Source organism: Thalassophryne amazonica, chromosome 10 (assembly GCF_902500255.1).
Source record: "Thalassophryne amazonica chromosome 10, fThaAma1.1, whole genome shotgun sequence".
Lineage (NCBI taxonomy): Eukaryota > Metazoa > Chordata > Actinopteri > Batrachoidiformes > Batrachoididae > Thalassophryne > Thalassophryne amazonica.
Window position 1 is genome coordinate 117,743,603 of NC_047112.1, and position 20,491 is coordinate 117,764,093.

At 43.5% G+C, this 20,491-nt stretch overlaps 1 protein-coding gene across 1 annotated transcript in view; it reads left to right on the forward strand.

Annotated features, from left to right (window-relative positions):
- The first annotated feature begins 18,810 nt into the window (after nucleotides 1–18,810).
- chaf1a (chromatin assembly factor 1, subunit A (p150)) overlaps nucleotides 18,811–20,491 on the forward strand; it is a 115,904-nt gene continuing 114,223 nt past the window's right edge. Inside the window, 1 exon segment of the mRNA XM_034180758.1 lies at nucleotides 18,811–19,050. Coding sequence (XP_034036649.1) covers nucleotides 18,987–19,050 — 64 coding nt within the window. The 5' untranslated portion in view covers nucleotides 18,811–18,986.

The window sequence follows — 20,491 nt, forward strand, 5'->3', positions numbered from 1 at the left end:
CCTGGGTAATGGATGAGTCCGCCTCTGAGTCCCCAGTCTCTGCTTCCTCTTCGGAATATGTGACAATGGGATTGAGGAGATCCTTGAAGTACTCCTTCCACCGCCCGACAACATCCCCAGTCAGGGTCAACAGCTCCTCACCCACACTGTAAACAGCACTGGTGGAGAGCTGCTTTCGCCTCCTGAGGTGTCAGACGGTTTGCCAGAATCTCTTTGAGGCCGACCGATAGTCCTCCTCCATGGCCTCCCGGAACTCCTCCCAGACCCGAGTTTTTGCCTTTGCGACCGCACGGGCTGCGGCACGCTTGGCCTGCCGGTACCTGTCAGCTGCCTCTGGGGTCCTACCTACCAACAAAGATAAGCAGGACTCCTTCTTCAGCTTGACGGCATCCCTTACTTCCGGTGTCCACCACCGGGTTCGGGGATTGCCGCCGTGACAGGCACCAGAGACCTTGTGACCACATTATGAGCGGCCGCATCGACAGTGGAGGTGGAGAACATGGTCCACTCGGACTCCATGTCTCCATCCTCCCCCGGGATCTGTGAGAAGCTCTCCCGGAGGTGGGAGTTGAAGACCTCGCTGACAGAGGGTTCCGCCAGTCGTTCCCAGCAGACCCTCATGATACATTTAGGCCTGCCAGGTCTGACCGGCTTCCTCCCCTCCCAGCGGATCCAACTCACCACCAGGTGGTGATCGGTCGACAGCTCTGCCCCTCTCTTGACTCGAGTGTCCGAGACACGTGGCCGAAGGTCAGATGATACGACTACAAAGTCGATCATCGACCTCCGGCTCAGGGTGTCCTGGTGCCACGTGCACTTATGGACACCCTTGTGCTCGAACCTGGTGTTCGTGATGGACAAATGTGGGCGTTGAAATCCCCCAGGAGAACAATGGAGTCCCCAGTCGAAGCGCTATCTAGTACCCCTCCCAGGGACTCCAGGAAGGTCGGGTACTCTGCACTGCTGCTCGGCCCGTAGGCTGAGACAACGGTGAGAGACCTGTCCCCGACCCGAAGGCGTAGGGACGCGACCCTCTTGTTCACCGGAGTGAACTCCAACACATGGCGACTGAGCTGGGGAGCAATAAGCAATGCGACCCCAGCTCTCCGCCTCTCCCCGTGGGCAACGCCAGAAAAATGAAGCGTCCAGCCCCTCTCCAGGAGTTGGGTACCAGAGTTCTGTGTGGTTATTCTCTGCAATAATTTGAGTTGTTCCCTAGCACCAGGCTCAACTCTGACATTTCTTGGTCCTTCAGAGCCGGATGCCAAAAGACCGGGGGAGTCGTCGGCCCGTGACAGAGGACCCAGTTGGAAGACCGTGGCCACGGTGTTAAAGACCCTTTCCGGGGGCGGACTCCTCCATGACGGGTTGGCGCTCATCAGGGTGAAGGCATTCGAATTTCAGCAACAGACTTTAACCGCGGGTGAGAACTGCTTTTCTTACGTGCAGGAATGGCGTGTGGCTGGGAGTCACCGCGGAGGAAAACAATCCCGTAATGTCTTTGAGCTTGACTGTAAACATGTGTAGAGCAGTGAGGTGTGAGATACGATAAGGCTGTGAGGTGCGAGTTAAAAACAATACAGAAGACAGCTAAAGACCACTTTCGGGTCTGGAACAGCGCGTAAAAACTGTACAGGGTCGGGTCGGTAAAACCTTCGGTGGGCGGGCCATAAAATTCTGGGAATAATCGTTCCCTTAATATTGTCCACGGAAATATAAAAAAAATGGTTGGTGCAGAGCAGTGATAACAGCGGAGTTAAAACGTGATAACAGTGGAGTTAAAACGTGATAACAGCTGAAGTGCGGCGGTGTGAATGTGTTTGTGTGAATGTGTTTTTATGAATGAGAATGTTCACAACTGAATCGTGGGGTAGCCTGGCATCTGTTTTAACCGACAGACATTAAACGAAGCCACCTGAACTGTGAAGTAATTTGTGGACATTCTATACGCACCACACCTGTTTGCAAGCCTACGAGTCTGGAAAGAAGCCCTAAGCAAGGTCAGCCACCTCTCAGAGGTCGAAGTGGTGACACTTTTCAGGCTGACCAGTGACCAAACAGTGAAAACAGAACAACAGCCTGTTCGTTTAGATCTCCCTATGAGATAACCCCACCAACAGCTAAAATGGGTAACTGTTGTTGTTTTCACAGCCAACATGACACACAGCCACAGTCTAATGATTTTTAGTACATGGAGATTAAATATCCAGGGTCATCTAAACACTTAAAAATGTGAGGAAGAAATGTATTTTGCAGGAAAGGGCAAAGGTCAGCGCCACGGAGCAGCCAGAGGCAAAGCCCGTGGGCGTGAAATAAAGAGGAAAATTGACATGTTGGAAGTGTGGGAGGAATGGACACTTTGCGAGTGAAGGGAGCAGTGGCTGTGGTAGATTCTCTGAGGACTATTAAAAACTGATTGTGAGACTGTGATTTAACACCCGGTTCTTGATCTTCAAGCCTCAAACAGCCTGATAGAAGGTTGGCGGGAAAACAATGTAATTAATAGTTCCTTTGAGTTCTACGTGTCTACATGTGTGTATAATATGTTGAGTGTAATGGGACACAGGTCATTTTTGGACCTGTGGACGTTTGTTTTCTTTTGGTTGAGAAGAGTTGGTTTATTTTGCATGATTGTCATGCTTGCTGCAGTTGTGGGGTTCTGTTCTTGGTCTGGGGTGTTGGACGAGAAGCGTGTATACGCACATATGCTGAGGGAAGCTCTAAATGTGCACCTCCCCCTTCTCCTCCTCCTCCTCTCCCTGTCACTCCACACCCCCACAACTGCTTGAGAGATTGAGAAACACTGCAGCGAAATTTTGTTGTGCTCTAACACATGAAACACAGGGGTTTTACATGTGATTACTACTGTTCTTTTTAATATGCTTGTAATTGCTAAATGGTTGGACTGGTAAATACTGATAAATAAAATTGATTGATTGATTAAAATCATTCAGCATTTAACAGATCACTTGAAAATAAATGCAAAAACACACTGTGCTTATCATCCTCTAGGTGCAGGTTTGGTGGAAACAACAAATGGGACAATTAAAAGTAGGCTCAGGAAATGTATGGAAGAAACAGAAAAAAAAATTGGGTTTATTGTTTGGATTTGGTGAAATTATACATGCACATAACACCCAGCCCAGAGACTGGCCTTACGCCATTTGAAATTGTGTACGGCAGGCCCTATAGGTTACCAGACTTAAAGAAAATAGCTGGGCCTGATAGTGAAGATGAGGGATTAGTTGATTACATGAGACGAGTATTGTCCCATAAAAAACGTTATACATTGTAACACGATACCAGACTCTCCTATTTCTGTGCAGGACCCTGAGGGTCAGATCCAGATTGGCGATTGGGTGCTGATAAAGACCATTAAGAGAAAGAAGTGGTCGTCTCCGAAGTGGGAGGGTCCATTCCAAGTGCTGCTAACCACCCCCACTGCAGTGAAAATTGCAGAGAGGTCATCTTGGGTGCATCTATCCCACTGCAAAAGACAAAGATATCTGAAAGATCCTGACTCAGACAAGGGGAACGACATGTAACAGTGTCGGCTGATGGCCTATAGGCCCAGCAACGGCTGGAAGCGTGTCATAACAGAGACACAGTGACCAGGAGTGAACAAAGACAAAAGACCAAAGGTTGAAGCAGATACCAGGGTCCTGAAACAGATGAGAAACCAGCTACAACCAAGGAGAATCCTGTCAACATAAACCAGGATTAGAAGCAGACGGACTACAAGCTTGAAATAAGAGCACTGACGTGACCAGACCAGGAGAAAAGAAGCAGACGAATCCCATTCTTTGAGAACAGGCCACGAAAAAAAATCCTGTTCTATTCCTGTGTACCTGTGTTTAAAGAAATGTCAAGAATACGGCACAGGACAGAGTACATGACACATTATTTTACTTCCAATTGCAGCATGCTTTACACATACTGATGATAGTATAGATTTATGCACTACAGCTGAAGGGAAATAACATACAAAGAGTTCCAGATTCCCTCAGTCCCTTGCTGAACTGAACTGAGACCGTGAACTGTCACCTTCAGCCCCTAAGCCCAGACAAACTGCACCTTTTGAACTGTCACCAAAGAAAGAAGACATCTTTAAGACCAGAACTGTAGTTTCTCTCTGTCCTTTGAAAGAAAAAACAAAACAAAACAAAAAACACGAGGACAGAAGGAGAGAAATATCAACAGGTTGTTCAAAACACTGTTTTAACCATGGAGAGCTTTGCTGCCAGAGCAGGATGCAAACTTCGCACCCTGATGCTGATTTTGATGATTATTGCTGTGATTGTGGCGTTTACTGTGTGGTGGTATGAAACAATATATGAACCATGTTACAATTCAGACCAGAAGAAAGTGATACCTTTAATCAAATCTGGTGACAATTTTACTAACCATAGGCCTGTGTCGTTCTAGTGTCACAATTTTCAAAGATATTGGAAAAACTTTACAATAACAGATTGGATAAATTTATTGAACAACCCAACTTGCTTAATGATAGTCAATATGGGTTTAGATGCAATAGAAGAGATTAATAAACATGTGGGCCAAAGGAAAATAGTGATAGGATTATTTGTTGACATAATGGAAAAAAAAGGCTTTTGACACAATCAATCACAACATATTATTTCAAAAGATGGAGCTTTATAGGATCAGAGAAGTAGCTTTGAATTGTATTAAAAGCTATTTACAAATCCAGAAACAGTTTGTTAAACTTGGGGACTGCTGTTCTTCATATCTGGACATCGTTTGTGGAGTTCCTCAGGGTTCTGTGTTGGCACCAAAGTTATTCATATTGTATATCAATGATTTATGTAAAGTCTCGGATCTGTTTAGAGCAGTCTTCTTTGCAGATGTTACAAACTTATTTTGTTCAGGGGATAATTTGCAACAATTACTAGATGATCTGGGATCAGAAATGATAAAGTTGAAGAGATGGTTCGATATGAACAAACTGTCACTAAATTGGTCTAAAAACTAAAATAATGTTATTTGGAAACCATAAAAAAGATGGACAAATACAGTTAAACATACAGGGAGTAAATATGGAACCTGTCAAAGAGAACAAGTCGTCAGGTGCGGTCATCGATGACAGGATTAACTGGAAAGCACATATTCAACATAGTCAAAAGAAAGTATCAAAAGGTACGGCAATATTAAGCACGGCAAAGCACATTCTTGATGATAAATCACTACGTACTCTGTATTGCACATTGATTGCACCTTACTTGACTTATGGTGCAAGTATGGGGCAATAACTACAAACTACAGTACAACCATTATTCAACCTTCAAAAAAGGGCATTAAGAATAATTTATAATGCAGGTTATTGGGATCATACCAATCCACTGTTTATTACATCACAGATTTTAAAACTCCGTGACATGATTTCATTTAAGACTGTTCGACTGATGTATAAAGTAAAAAAAAAATTAAGCAAGTACCTCTCAGAATTCAAGGATATTTTATGCAATGAGAAGGAATATATAATTTAAGGGCTTTGTATCGTTTTAAAAATTGCGGGCGCAAGGATGACCAGGAAATGCTTCTGTTTCTCTATTTGTGGCCAAAAAATTGGAATAAGCTACCTGAGAAACTCCAACGATGTCCAAATATCAATCATTTTCAATATTTATACAAAGAAATGGTATTCGACGGATGTGTATCTGATGGAATACGTTGAATTGTGTTGTATGATGAATGTGCTTCCTTTAAATTCTTACTATTAAATGTTCTGGGGTAACTAGCTTACTAAGTATTGTGATTTGTCCTCTTGCTTGATCAATGGCTCAATGGATGATTTCCACCACAGTTAATGGCTTATTACTGGCCCATTACTATATTGCATTATTGCTATCGGACGCTAAATCATGTCACCCCATCCAAACGGGGCAAAATGATGGTTAGGTACACTGTTTATAAGTTTATTGATGTTTCTACAATGATGATGTTGAGAATGTAGACATTAAAATTTGATAAACGGGGGGAATAATGATAGAGTTTTCTATATATTGTCAATATTAATGTCTTTGTCTTTACTTTGATTGTTAAAGCCTTTACTTTGATGAACTGCCTTTGATCTTGTTTTTGATTCTGTTCTCTATTTTCCATATATACATATATGCATGTGTCAGAGTTCATGCACCATTATTCTTCTAAATAATCACTCATTGTCAAAGCAGAAATATACACTGAACTGTTGAAGTAATTATTGCAACTGCTCCCGTGAGAAAAGTAACATTTGTTGGTGAATGAATGTGCAGACTGTTTTGAGAGAGCTATGTTTTTGCTGAACACAGATTAATATTTCCAGGTGCAAAGTGATACAAATATGAATTGACTGAAGAAACGCAGCTGTGCCTTGTATATTGTTTTGTAATATGTCTGTGTACAAATAAATTCAGGAGCTGAGTGGGCGGGCCCTTCAGAGCTGACACACCCGCCGAGGAACAAACTCTGGTTATTGGCGACTCTGTTTTGAGAAATGTGAAGTTAGTGACACCAGCAACCATAGTCAATTGTCTTCCGGGGGCCAGAGCAGGCGAGATTGAAGGAAATTTGAAACTGCTGGCTAAGGCTAAGCGTAAATTTGGTAAGATTGTAATTCACGTCAGCAGTAATGACACCCGGTTACGCCAATCGGAGGTCACTAAAATTAACATTGAATCGGTGTGTAACTTTGCAAAAACAATTTCGGACTCTGTAGTTTTCTCTGGGCCCCTCCCCAATCGGACCGGGAGTGACATGTTTAGCCGCATGTTCTCCCTGAATTGCTGACTGTCTGAGTGGTGTCCAAAAAATGAGGTGGGCTTCATAGATAATTGGCAAAGCTTCTGGGGAAAACCTGGTCTTGTTATCGAGAGACGGCATCCATCCCACTTTGGATGGAGCAGCTCTCGTTTCTAGAAATCTGGCTAATTTTCTTAAATCCTCCAAACCGTGACTATCCAGGGTTGGGACCAGGAAGCAGAGTTGTAGTCTTACACACCTCTCTGCAGCTTCTCTCCCCCTGCCATCCCCTCATTACCCCATCCCCGTAGAGACGGTGCCTGCTCCCAGACCACCAATAACCAGCAAAAATCTATTTAAGCATAAAAATTCAAAAAGAAAAAATAATATAGCACCTTCAACTGCACCACAGACTAAAACAGTTAAATGTGGTCTATTAAACATTAGGTCTCTCTCTTCTAAGTCCCTGTTGGTAAATGATATAATAATTGATCAACATATTGATTTATTCTGCCTTACAGAAACCTGGTTACAGCAGGATGAATATGTTAGTTTAAATGAGTCAACACCCCCGAGTCATACTAACTGCCAGAACGCTCGTAGCACGGGCCGAGGCGGAGGATTAGCAGCAATCTTCCACTCCAGCTTATTAATTAATCAAAAACCCAGACAGAGCTTTAATTCATTTGAAAGCTTGTCTCTTAGTCTTGTCCATCCAAATTGGAAGTCCCAAAAACCAGTTTTATTTGTTGTTATCTATCGTCCACCTGGTCGTTACTGCGAGTTTCTCTGTGAATTTTCAGACCTTTTGTCTGACTTAGTGCTTAGCTCAGATAAGATAATTATAGTGGGCGATTTTAACATCCACACAGATGCTGAGAATGACAGCCTCAACACTGCATTTAATCTATTGTTAGACTCGATTGGCTTTGCTCAAAATGTAAATGAGTCCACCCACCACTTTAATCATACCTTAGATCTTGTTCTGACTTATGGTATGGAAATAGAAGACTTAACAGTATTCCCTGAAAACCCCCTTCTGTCTGATCATTTCTTAATAACATTTACATTTACTCTGATGGACTACCCAGCAGTGGGGAATAAGTTTCATTACACTAGAAGTCTTTCAGAAAGCGCTGTAACTAGGTTTAAGGATATGATTCATTCTTTATGTTCTCTAATGCCATATACCAACACAGTGCAGGGTAGCTACCTAAACTCTGTGAGTGAGATAGATTATCTCGTCAATAGTTTTATATCCTCATTCAGGACAACTTTGGATGCTGTAGCTCCTCTGAAAAAGAGAGTTTTAAATCAGAAGTGCTTGACTCCGTGTTATAACACACAAACTTGCAGCTTAAAGCAGATAACCCTTAAGGTGGAGAGGAAATGGTGTCTCACTAATTTAGAAGATCTTCACTTAGCCTGGAAAAAGAGTCTGTTGCTCTATAAAAAAGCCCTCCGTAAAGCTAGGACATCTTACTACTCATCACTAATTGAAGAAAATAAGAACAACCCCAGGTTTCTTTTCAGCACTGTAGCCAGGCTGACAAAGAGTCAGAGCTCTATTGAGCCAAGTATTCCTTTAACTTTAACTAGTAATGACTTCATGACTTTCTTTGCTAATAAAATTTTAACTATTAGAGAAAAAATTACTCAGAACCATCCCAAAGACATATCGTTCTCTTTGGCTGCTTTCAGTGATGCCGGTATTTGGTTAGACTCTTTCTTTCCGATTGTTCTGTCTGAGTTATTTTCATTAGTTACTTCCTCCAACCATCAACATGTTTATTAGACCCCATTCCTACCAGGCTGCTCAAGGAAGCCCTACCATTAATTAATGCTTCGATCTTAAATATGATCAATCTGTCTTTATTAGTTGGCTATGTACCACAGGCTTTTAAGGTGGCAGTAATTAAACCATTACTTAAAAAGCCATCACTTGACCCAGCTATCTTAGCTAATTATAGGCCAATCTCCAACCTTCCTTTTCTCTCAAAAATTCTTGAAAGATTAGTTGTAAAACAGCTAACTGATCATCTGCAGAGGAATGGTCTATTTGAAGAGTTTCAGTCAGGGTTTAGAATTCATCATAGTACAGAAACAGCATTAGTGAAAGTTACAAATGATCTTCTTATGGCCTCAGACAGTGGACTCATCTCTGTGCTTGTTCTGTTAGACCTCAGTGCTGCTTTTGATACTGTTGACCATAAAATTTTATTACAGAGATTAGAGCATGCCATAGGAATTAAAGGCACTGTGCTGCAGTGGTTTGAATCATATTTATCTAATAGATTACAATTTGTTCATGTAAATGGGGAATCTTCTTCACAGACTAAGGTTAATTATGGAGTTCCACAAGGTTCTGTGCTAGGACCAATTTTATTCACTTTATACATGCTTCCCTTAGGCAGTATTATTAGAAAGCATTGCTTAAATTTCATTGTTACGCAGATGATACCCAGCTTTATCTATCCATGAAGCCAGAGGACACACACCAATTAGCTAAACTGCAGGATTGTCTTACAGACATAAAGACATGGATGACCTCTAATTTCCTGCTTTTAAACTCAGATAAAACTGAAGTTATTGTACTTGGCCCCACAAATCTTAGAAACATGGTGTCTAACCAGATCCTTACTCTGGATGGCATTACCCTGACCTCTAGTAATACTGTGAGAAATCTTGGAGTCATTTTTGAACAGGATATGTCATTCAATGCGCATATTAAACAAATATGTAGGACTGCTTTTTGCATTTACGCAATATCTCTAAAATCAGAAAGGTCTTGTCTCAGAGTGATGCTGAAAAACTAATTCATGCATTTATTTCCTCTAGGCTGGACTATTGTAATTCATTATTATCAGGTTGTCCTAAAAGTTCCCTGAAAAGCCTTCAGTTAATTCAAAATGCTGCAGCTAGAGTACTAACAGGGACTAGAAGGAGAGAGCATATCTCACCCATATTGGCCTCTCTTCATTGGCTTCCTGTTAATTCTAGAATAGAATTTAAAATTCTTCTTCTTACTTATAAGGTTTTGAATACTCAGGTCCCATATTATCTTAGGGACCTCATAGTACCATATCACCCCAATAAAGCGCTTCGCTCTTAGACTGCAGGCTTACTTGTAGTTCCTAGGGTTTGTAAGAGTAGAATGGGAGGCAGAGCCTTCAGCTTTCAGGCTCCTCTCCTGTGGAACCAGCTCCCAATTCAGATCAGGGAGACAGACACCCTCTCTACTTTTAAGATTAGGCTTAAAAGTTTCCTTTTTGCTAAAGCTTATAGTTAGGGCTGGATCAGGTGACCCTGAACCATCCCTTAGTTATGCTGCTATAGACGTAGACTGCTGGGGGGTTCCCATGATGCACTGAGTGTTTCTTTCTATTTTTGCTCTGTATGCACCACTCTGCATTTAATCATTAGTGATTGATCTCTGCTCCCCTCCACATCATGTCTTTTTCCTGATTCTCTCCCCTCAGCCCCAACCAGTCCCAGCAGAAGACTGCCCCTCCCTGAGCCTGGTTCTGCTGGATGTTTCTTCCTGTTAAAAGGGAGTTTTTCCTTCCCACTGTCGCCAAGTGCTTGCTCACAGGGGGTCGTTTTGACCGTTGGGGTTTTTCCGTAATTATTGTATGGCCTTGCCTTACAATATAAAGCGCCTTGGGGCAACTGTTTGTTGTGATTTGGTGCTATATAAATAAAATTGATTTGATTGGATTTGATGTTTGTTTTTGTTGATCAAATCAGAGTAGTAAGTCCGCTTTGTAGCCAATAATGCATGCTTATAGTCTAAGATAGCATCACACCACGCAAGGTGAAATACTTCTAATTTTGAACAACGCCATTTCCGTTCTAGACCTCTTTCTTTATGCTTGAGGTCACGCAGATAATCATTGAACCAAGGTGACTGATTTGGGGAGCGTGGTTTTAACACAGGTGGTGCAATCATATCGAGTGTAGTTTTGAGCACTGAGTTTAAACTATCCACAAGTCTGTCTACTGACTGGGTATTTGTCAAATGTGAAGCTAAGACATCAGACAGTCTAGCTTCGAGTTCAGTCTTAGTTGAGGAGTTGATGCATCGCCGTAATGATATATAAGGTAGTTGTTCCACTAAACACGGCAGCAAAACTGTAAATTTAATAAGTGAGTGATCAGACACCACTGATGTAAGAGGCATGATGTTAGTATTCGTGACAGCAATGCCACGTGCAAGAACCAGATCCAGGGTATTTCCACTAATGTGCATCGAATCCCGAATGCTTTGCCGAAATCCTAATGATCCACAATTTCCATAAATGATTTGCAGAGGGAATCAGAAGGCTTATTTATGAGGTCTGTCCATAAAGTATCGTACCTTTTTATTTTTTTCAAAAACTATATGGATTTCATTCATATGTTTTTACGTCAGACATGCTTGAACCCTCATGCGCATGCATGAGTTTTTCCACGCCTGTCGGTGACGTCATTTGCCTGTGAGCACGCCTTGTGGAAGGAGTGGTCCCGCCCCCTCATCGGATTTTCATTGTCTGGAAATGGCGGAATGAAAAGGACTTTTTTCCATCAGAATTTTTTCAGAAGCTGTTAGAGACTGGCACCTGGAAACCATTCGAAAAATTTATCTGGCTTTCAGTGAAAATTTTACTGGCTTCACAGAGAATAAGGACTTTAACTACAGCTTTAAGGACCCCTTTAAGGACGGTCGGTGCGCCGCGCTCCGAGCTGCGACGACGCGGCACAAACCACTGGATCATTTCTAAGCTGATGGCTCTGTGGATACGAGACCATCGTGTGCTCTTTCTCTGGTTATCACAAGAGCTGGACATCAGCCATTTTCCGGCAGATTTCACTTTTAACAAGAGATTTTGTCATGGAAAGCCGCGCGGAGGCTTCGTGCATCACGACCGATTCGCTGATGAAGCAAGACAAAGGAACACCTCCGTTTCGGAGTGTTAGAGGACAAGTTGGGACATGCCTATCTTGGCTTTCAGTGCTTACCAGTCGAGTGAGTATGAGAGAACTTGTGGCGAGCTGGACATGTCCCAACTTGTCCTCTAACACTCCAAAACGGAGGTGTTCCTTTGTCTCGCTTCATCAGCGAATCGGTCGTGACGCGTGAAGCCTCTGCGCGGCTTTCCATGACAAAATCTCTTGTTAAAAGTAAAATCTGCCGGAAAATGGCTGATGTCCAGCTCTTGTGATAACCAGAGAAAGAGCACACGACGGTCTCGTATCCACAGAGCCATCAGCTTAGAAATGATCCAGTGGTTTGTACCGCATCGTCGCAACTCGGGGCGCGGCCCACCGACCGTCCTTAAAGGGGTCCTTAAAGCTGTAGTTAAAGTCCTTATTCTCTGTGTAGCCCGTAAAATTTTCACTGAAAGCCAGATAAATTTTCGAATGGTTTCCAGGTGCCAGTCTCTAACAGCTTCTGAAAAAATTCTGATGGAAAAAAGTCCTTTTCATTCCGCCATTTCCAGACAATGAAAATCCGACGAGGGGGCGGGACCACTCCTTCCCAAGGCATGCTCACAGGCGAATGACGTCACCGACAGGCGTGGAAAAACTCACGTATGCGCACGAGGGCTCAAGCATGTCTGACATAAAAACATATGAATGAAATCCATTTCGTTTTTAAAAAAAATAAAAAGGACCGTTAATTTATGGACACACCACATATATGAATGTTAAAGTCACCAGTGATCAAAATGTTATCTATACTAGTTGACAAGTTAGAGATGAACGCACCAAATTCATCTAAGAATTCAGAATATGGGTCAGGAGGCCTATATACAGTGACAAAGTAATACGACTGATTTTTATTCTTCTGACCTTGGCAATGTGTAATATCCTGAGCAGAGCAGAGAATCAGATGCTCAAATGAGTTACCTTTGTGACCCCCCAACATCTAATAGGCTAAACTTAGATTTATAAATAAGAGCAATAGCCCCGCCTTGCTTCGCATCACGAGGGACGTGATTAATGTTTATGCTGGTGGGCAGGCCTCATTTAAGGGGAGGACAGCTGTAGGTTTAAGCCAGGTTTCACATAACCCAATCATATCTAAGTGATGATCAATAATTAGGTCATTGATCAATAGTGATTTTGAGGACAGTGATCTTATGTTAATGAGACCCAGACTAAGGACCTCAGTGGTGTTGACAGTTGAACTGTTTGGGTTTAGGGGTGGTTCCAGAGTAGCATACATAAGATGCCTAGAACTAGGTTTAGGTTTGAGACATTCCACGCGCGTTGTAGGTAGCAGACATGAAATCTTTGCTATTGCTGGAACAACCACTGGGCCATCCTCAATTGCAACATCATCCAATATAGTAATGGGTATTACGTTTGGAAAGCATATCCCTCTATGCTTTTTATGGACACGACTACAGAAGCAGGCCACAGTCTCAACTTGTTGAAGAAGAAGAGGCTTGGGAGAGCATCAATGGATTCTGTGTTGGTTTTAGATAGTGATATTAAGAAAGCGTTGAGCAATCGAGAAGCTGTGTTGACGGTTTTTCTGGATATTGAAAAGGTATATGATATGCTCTGGAAGGACGATCTTATAATAAAACTTTTTGATGCAGGTATAAAAGGGAGGATGTTGAACTGGATTAAACACTGCTAGAAGTGTTCAGGTTAGAGTGGGTAACTGTTTTTCTGATGCCTTTCTTGTTGATAATGGGACTCCTCAGGGCAGCGTTATCAGTCCTGTCCTTTTCAATGTTATGGTTAATGATATTTTTGATGCTGTTGATGGTAGTTTTGGTAGATCTTTATTTGCGGATGATGGGACCCTTTGGAAAAGGGGCAGTAATGTTACACACCTATTTAGTCAAATACAGTGTGCGTTAGATAAGGTACAGGGCTGGGCTGGCAGATGGGGATTTCAATTGTCTGCTTCCAAAACTAAGTTTGTGGTTTTTGGAAGGAAGAAGCATGGTTGTGAGCAACCTCTTATATTGTATGGTGAACATATTGAAAGGGTTAAATCGTTCAAGTTCCTTGGAGTCATGCTGGATGAGTGACTTACATATAAAGATCATATACAGAAAATTGTGGATAAGAGTACTAAAGTGATTAACGTTATGAGGTGTCTGACTGGAACAACGGGGGGGCTGAATGCACCGTGTTGACTATTTATAAAGCTTTAATTAGGTCCGTGTTTGATTATGGCTGTGTGGCTACCGCGTGCTGGGTAATCGGGAGAGTCGGGAGTTTTCCCGGTGGGCTGGTCCAACCTGGGGCCGTTGTGAGGGGGTGTTAATATACGAGGTCTGTTAGAAAAGTATCCAACCTTTTTATTTTTTTCAAAAACCATATGGATTTGAATCATGTGTGATTGCATCAGGCAAGCTTGAACCTTCGTGCGCATGCGTGAGTTTTTTCACAGCTGTCGGTTGCGTCATTCGCCTGTGACAGGCTTTGAGTGAGCAGTGGTCCACCCCTCTCATCGTTTTTTTATTGCGAATAAATGTCTGAACAATTTGGAGCTTTGCTGCATCAATTTTCTTCCAGAAACTGTGAGAGACCTCCAGGTGGACACCGTTCGGAAAATTAATATGGCTTTCAGGGACGATTTTATGGGGATTACACAGATTAAGGAGTGATCCAGATGGTTTAAAGACCGCCCACAACTGCTGAGAGCGCGCCGCGCTCCGAGCGCCGAACGACAGGCTCAAACCCCACTGAAACAACCAGATCATTTCCAACGTGAAGGCTTTGTTGATCCGGGACATCGTCTGACTTTCACAAAAAGGCAGAAGGCGTGGACATCAGTACTTTTTCGGCACATTCAACTGTTACAGGAGTTTTTTTCATGGAAAGAAAAGCGGAGGAATGCGCCACGGAGCCGTTCATTACGTGGCACAAAACCACCTCCGTGTTGGTCTCACAGGACGGCTTTCAGGTGGCTTTCAGACGTCTGTCGGTTGCTTTTCAGTCGTGTGATTATCCGAGAAATTGAGCATGAGCTGGACATGCCCCAACATGTCCTGTGAGGCTTCACCATGGCGTTGCTTTGCGCCATGCGGCTCCACCGCGACGCGCGGAACTCCTCCACGTGTGTCTCAGTGTGCTGAAAAAGTGCTGATGTCCACGTCTTTTCACAATTCCTGTGCTTGTCAGACGACATACCGGATCAAGACAGCTTTTTCCGCTTTTTTTTTCCTTGAAAAAAACTCCTGTAACAGTGGAATGTGCCGAAAAAGTGCTGATGTCCACGCCTTCTGCCTTTTTGTGAAAGTCAGACGACATCCCGGATCAACAAAGCCTTCACGTTGGAAATGATCTGGTTGATTCAGTGGGGTTTGAGCCTGTCGATCGGTGCTCGGAGCGCGGCGCGCTCTCAGCAGTTGTGGGCGGTCTTTAAACCGTCTGGATCACTCCTTAATCTGTTTAATCCCCATAAAATCCTCCCTGAAAGCCATATTAATTTTCCGAATGGTGTCCACCTGGAGGTCTCTCACAGTTTCTGGAAAGAAATTGATGCAGCAAAGCTCCAAATCGTTCAGACATTTATTCGCAATAAAAAACGACGAGAGAGGTGGACCACTGCTCACACAAAGCCTGCTCACAGGCGAATGACGCAACCGACAGGCATGAAAAAACTCATGCATGCGCACGAAGGTTCAAGCTTGGCTGATGCAATCACATGTGATTCAAATCCATATGGTTTTTGAAAAAAATAAAAAGGTCAGATACTTTTCTAACAGACCTTGTATATGCGTACATATATGACCACCACTAACTGTTAGGCTACACAGCAAGACACTTGGGCTGCTGTATCTTAAAGAGAAGACATTAAGTGTTATAAATGTTTTACAATCATGAAAATTCACAAGAAAATAACAAGACTGCTTCTTTTGCAATGCTGTTATCTTTTCCAAAGCCTAAGGTAGGGACATACCATTACACGTTTAACACCCCTATGCATTCATTACAGTTAGTTCAGTCCAATCAGGCCCTGTGCGCTCAGATGGGACTTTCTGCTACGAGCAAGTATAGGAGGAGTGACCCGTGAGTGAGAAGATGGACAGAAAAAAGCCAGGTGGAGCTGAAAAAGCTAGATTAAGAAAAAGAAAAGCTTTGGAGGAAGATGCTGCCAAGTGTGCAAAGCTCACAGATATTTTTTCAAGAAGACAGAGTGAAGAGGGAAATGGTAAATAGGGCGACATGCCTGTTGATGCAACATTTGTACAGTACCACCTTTTCCAGCTACTTACAGACTTCATTGACTTAAGCTGGGCAGACACTGTACGCTATTTTCAATCCTTGTACTTGGCTCCAGCTCAAACTGTGCGACAAAACCGCAGGGTTTAAAAGTTCAGAGTGCACTATTCATGTTCTCACACTCTACGACCCGATGCTCTGATGCGATCTGACTGCTCACATTGTACGTACGTTCAAAAACCACACGTCGGGGTCGCGTTTCTTTTTTGTTTTTTTAATTATTTCATGTCTATCAGCGCGCACAGTGAGTGAAATCAGGTGGGGGGGAGACTGAACGTATATGTGCGCGCGCACACACACACAGCAGACAGCAACATGATTCACGAGAGGACGGTAAAAAAAGAAACTAAACATTTATAACAGGTGCTGCTACTTACACTGTTGTATAAATAAACTATATTTCACACGGAGTCTTACCGCTGTGCTCATCTGTCGTAAATCCTGTTGTTGTGTGTGTGCGTGCGTGCGCGCACGCGCATATACGTTCAGTCTCCCCCACCTGATTCCACTCACTGTGCGCGCTGATAGGCATGACCTTTAATATGATATTAGGTCAGGAGTGGCCAAGTTCAGTCCTCGAGAGTCACCTTCCTGACACTCTTAGTTGTCTCCCTGCTCCAACACAAGGTGTGTTGGAGCAGGGAGACAACTAAGAGTGTCAGGAAGGTGACATTGGATTCAGGTGTGTTGGAGCAGGGAGACAACTAAGAGTGTCAGGAAGGTGACTCTTGAGGACTGAACTTGGCCACCCCTGTATTAGGTTATTGCAAGGGAACACAATAAAAAAAAAATACAAGACTTTACATGAGATCACTGTTTGCTCTCTCTGGTGTTTGCACACGCACAGTGTGCAACGTAATCAGCGCATAGATGCTTGTAGCACTGCTTCAACAGCACGGAACCCTCACGAGTCACGACGGCCGACCAAAATATCAAACAGGTTTGATTTTCATCCGACCATATGATTCCCCATCGGGAAGTGGTTGTGAGATGTTAAACGAAGCTTGTTACTCCATGTAGACTGCAGGATGCACGATTAAGCTGAAACTCAGCGTGATCCAAAAAATTCTCGCACGAGTGAAAAATTGACTGAAAAAGGGCCAAAAATCACATAGTGTACGCCCAGGTGGTGCACTGGTGAGTTAACAATACCGTTCTTGTTTTAACTAACTAACTTTTACTTTCTATTATAAGCCACCCAATTTTCACAGTCAGCACATAAATGCTGGATTTAAATGCCACAGCAGAACTCTTATTTATCCCTGTGTGCTGGCGGTTTGTGGGCCGGTTGGATATGAAACTCCTGGGCTGAAAAATGTTCCCAGCACGCCCCTGCTGTGTTGTGTATGGGTCTGCAGCAAAGTCTTTATTGGTAAAATTTGACATTGTTCAAGCTAATGCGTTGAGATTGTGTGTTGGAGCTTTTAAAACTACTTCACTTCCTGCACTATTGGTTGAGTCGGGGGAACCCCTTTAAGTCTGAGACGTATAAAACTGGGATTAAGCTATATAGTGAAATTAAAGGGGGCTGGAACGGTGCTTTCATCCTCTTCTGTGCTGGATGACAGTTGGGAGTTTGGAGGTGGCACAGATACACGCAATAGACGCTGTTTTCCGTTTTCCCTAAAAGGTCATTTACAGGGGCTTAATCTTGGTACTAGTAGTGTTGCTCCTCCAGTGGTCTGGCCACTAACGTCACCTTGGCTGTGGCCTGTGCCAGATGTTGATTTGTCATTGACAGAGTTGCATAAAGATTTTAAAGGAAGTCTGGCAACTTATGCAAATGTCCATCTCAGGACTGTGTAGAGAGGCGTTACCTAGATTTACACAGATGGTTCGAGAGATCCAGCAACTAGACGAGTGGGTTTTGGTGTTTATGTTCCTCAATTTGGGTTCAGTAAGTGTCACCGCTTAGCTAACGGCATTTCTGTGTTTACCGCTGAGTTGTTTGCTATCCTCTGGGCACTGTGGTGGGTTGAGGACGCTGGACTTAAAAGTGTGGTCATTTGTTCTGACTCTCTGTCTTCACTGGTGTCTTTAGTGGGTGGAGGGTGCGTGGCCAGAGCAGATGTGGTTAGTGAATTTTTGCTGTTGCTGTTTAAACTTTGGGAGGCTGGGTGTTGTGTAGGGTTTCTGTGGGTCCCAGCCCACGTGGGAATTCATGGGAATGAAATGGCTGATGCTGCTGCTAAGGCCGGCTTAAGGACTGACACCATCCTGTTTGATGTTCCTTTTAGTAGAATGGAGTGCCGTGGTTTTGTTAATGGTAGTATACACCAGCAGTGGCAGCACATTTGGGATACTGAGACCAAGGGAAGACACCTTCACACTATTGTTTCAAAAGTAGAGCAGGGTAATGTGTCACTGTCACGTCATGATGATGTGAAGTTGGCGAGGCTCAGGCTGGGTCACTGTGGGTTAAACAGTGGCCTGTATGTGCTTGGGAAACATCTGGACGGTTGCTGTCATGTTTGCGGTGTCACTGAATCTGTTCTTCATGTGTTAATACACTGCCCTTTGTATGCAGAGGATAGAAGGGTCATGTTTCGAGGTTTGGCAAATTTGGGTTGTAGTACCTTTTCTTTGAGAACATTACTGGGGCATGGAGCCTCCTCAAAGGAGAGAACGAATTTGGTGGTTTGTTTTTTAAAAAACTGTGGCTTGTATTGGAAAATATAGGGGTGCTGTGTCTATCTCATTGACATTTAATAGGTGTTCTGTGTCTTATGACCTGAGGGGGGCAGCAATGCACTGACCGTGCATAGCCTGCTAACAACCAAGAAGAAGACGAAGAAGAAGACTCCCGCCAATTCTGACTGAGGAGCGCGAGACGGTCAGTGAGGTTTGGTGGAGGAAGATGTGAACGCGAGAATCTTTATGTTTCTGCGCCATTAAAAATGCCGACTCTGTAGGTGGTTTTTCGTGTGTTCTGCGGTGTTTGTGGGACGCAGTTTAATTTCGTAGTCGTTGGGCTGAAGGCTGTGGTAGGCCCCAGAAGCCTCGGGTTAGTTGTAGTCATGTTGGCGGCGGACAGGCGCTCTGTGGACGGACACTTGGCTGCATCGACTCCCAGCACAGCGGGTAACTACTATACACAAAAGTGGTCGTAATTCACCCACAGGCTTATCTGATGAATGTCTCTGTCGTTTGGACAGCTTACTTATAAAGAGGTATCATTTTGTTAGCTCATGTGGAACATTAAGATAAGGTAAAAGTTATGACTTTAATTTTACCAGCCATAAAGTAATCCTGTGAGCTGTGAATATCTGCAACAAACTGCTGCGCGACGCTAGCTCAGCTAAAAATAGACTAATAAAACTACCAGTTAGCTCACAGGCTAAGTAGTAAATGTCTGTGATTGAACGTCGAATAGCTGCTGTGACATAACGATGATAGCTGAGGATCAAGACCCGGGTTTCTGTTGGCCGGACCCACGTCCGATAAGTCCGTGGTTGCGGTGGGACACGTGTAATGGTCCGGGGTCAGCCGGCCTGGAAGCATCACGTTGCCTGCCTTCAGACTGAACCGGGCCTCCGGTTGGCGGGAGACTTGACCACTCAATATATATACACCCGACTGCTGAGAGTTCGAGGACGCTTTTCTAATTTTCTGGACTGTCCGAACGTACAGTCACTTGCCCAGTTCCAGATCACTGCTGTAGTTTTTGCGGCGCCGTTTCTCATAATCAGCACGAATAAGCTAATATTTGGTACCAATGGAAAGATTGATGTTTTGTCTACAAACGACCACAAGCTCGACCGGATCCAGCCGTCCTTGCAGAGGAATCAAAACATCCCGGTGTCTGCGGTGTGCACGCTTTTTCTGACTCAATCATTCCTGCAAGTTTTAAAGTAACGATCTCTAAAACGTAGCAAAGGTGAGTTATCCGTTCGGTGTTTTTGGTTCTAGAGTGGGAAAATACTTACTTAGTTGTGTAGAAAATGTCAGTGTGTTATGTCTTGTTTAATTGCTGCACGCATTTATCTCCGACGCGAAAATTTGCCGGTTGTGGATCACTGAAGCAGCAGCCTCGTGTCAGGACTTGTGAGTCATGTGGACTTTGGGGCTCATCTCAACATCACGAATGGACATGAATGTGGGGGCTTTTGCTTTTTAATTCGTGAGAAATCTCACCTCCACACTTCATTTTTTGCTCGTAAAAACGTATAACGGTGCTTTTCGAAACAAAGTAAATTCTCATTTAATACGTATAATTTCTATCATTTTGTGTTCAAAACACATTCTCAGGCACAGTGTGTATCATTCTGCATTAGAAGGGCTCCAGCCAGATGCCAGGAATGCCCCCAAAGTGAGGCAGTGTGTCGTGATCCGGAACTGGCAAAAGTGATCCATTTGCACCATACATAATGCGGCTTCACACTTGAAGTAGAAGCGCTACTCCACCCAGGCTTTTTCAGCTAAATAACATCCAAATACCCAATACAACAATACACAATTAAGGGACACTCAGTTGCATTATGGCTCCATATAGCGGGACTTATAAAAGGTGATCCGGAACTGG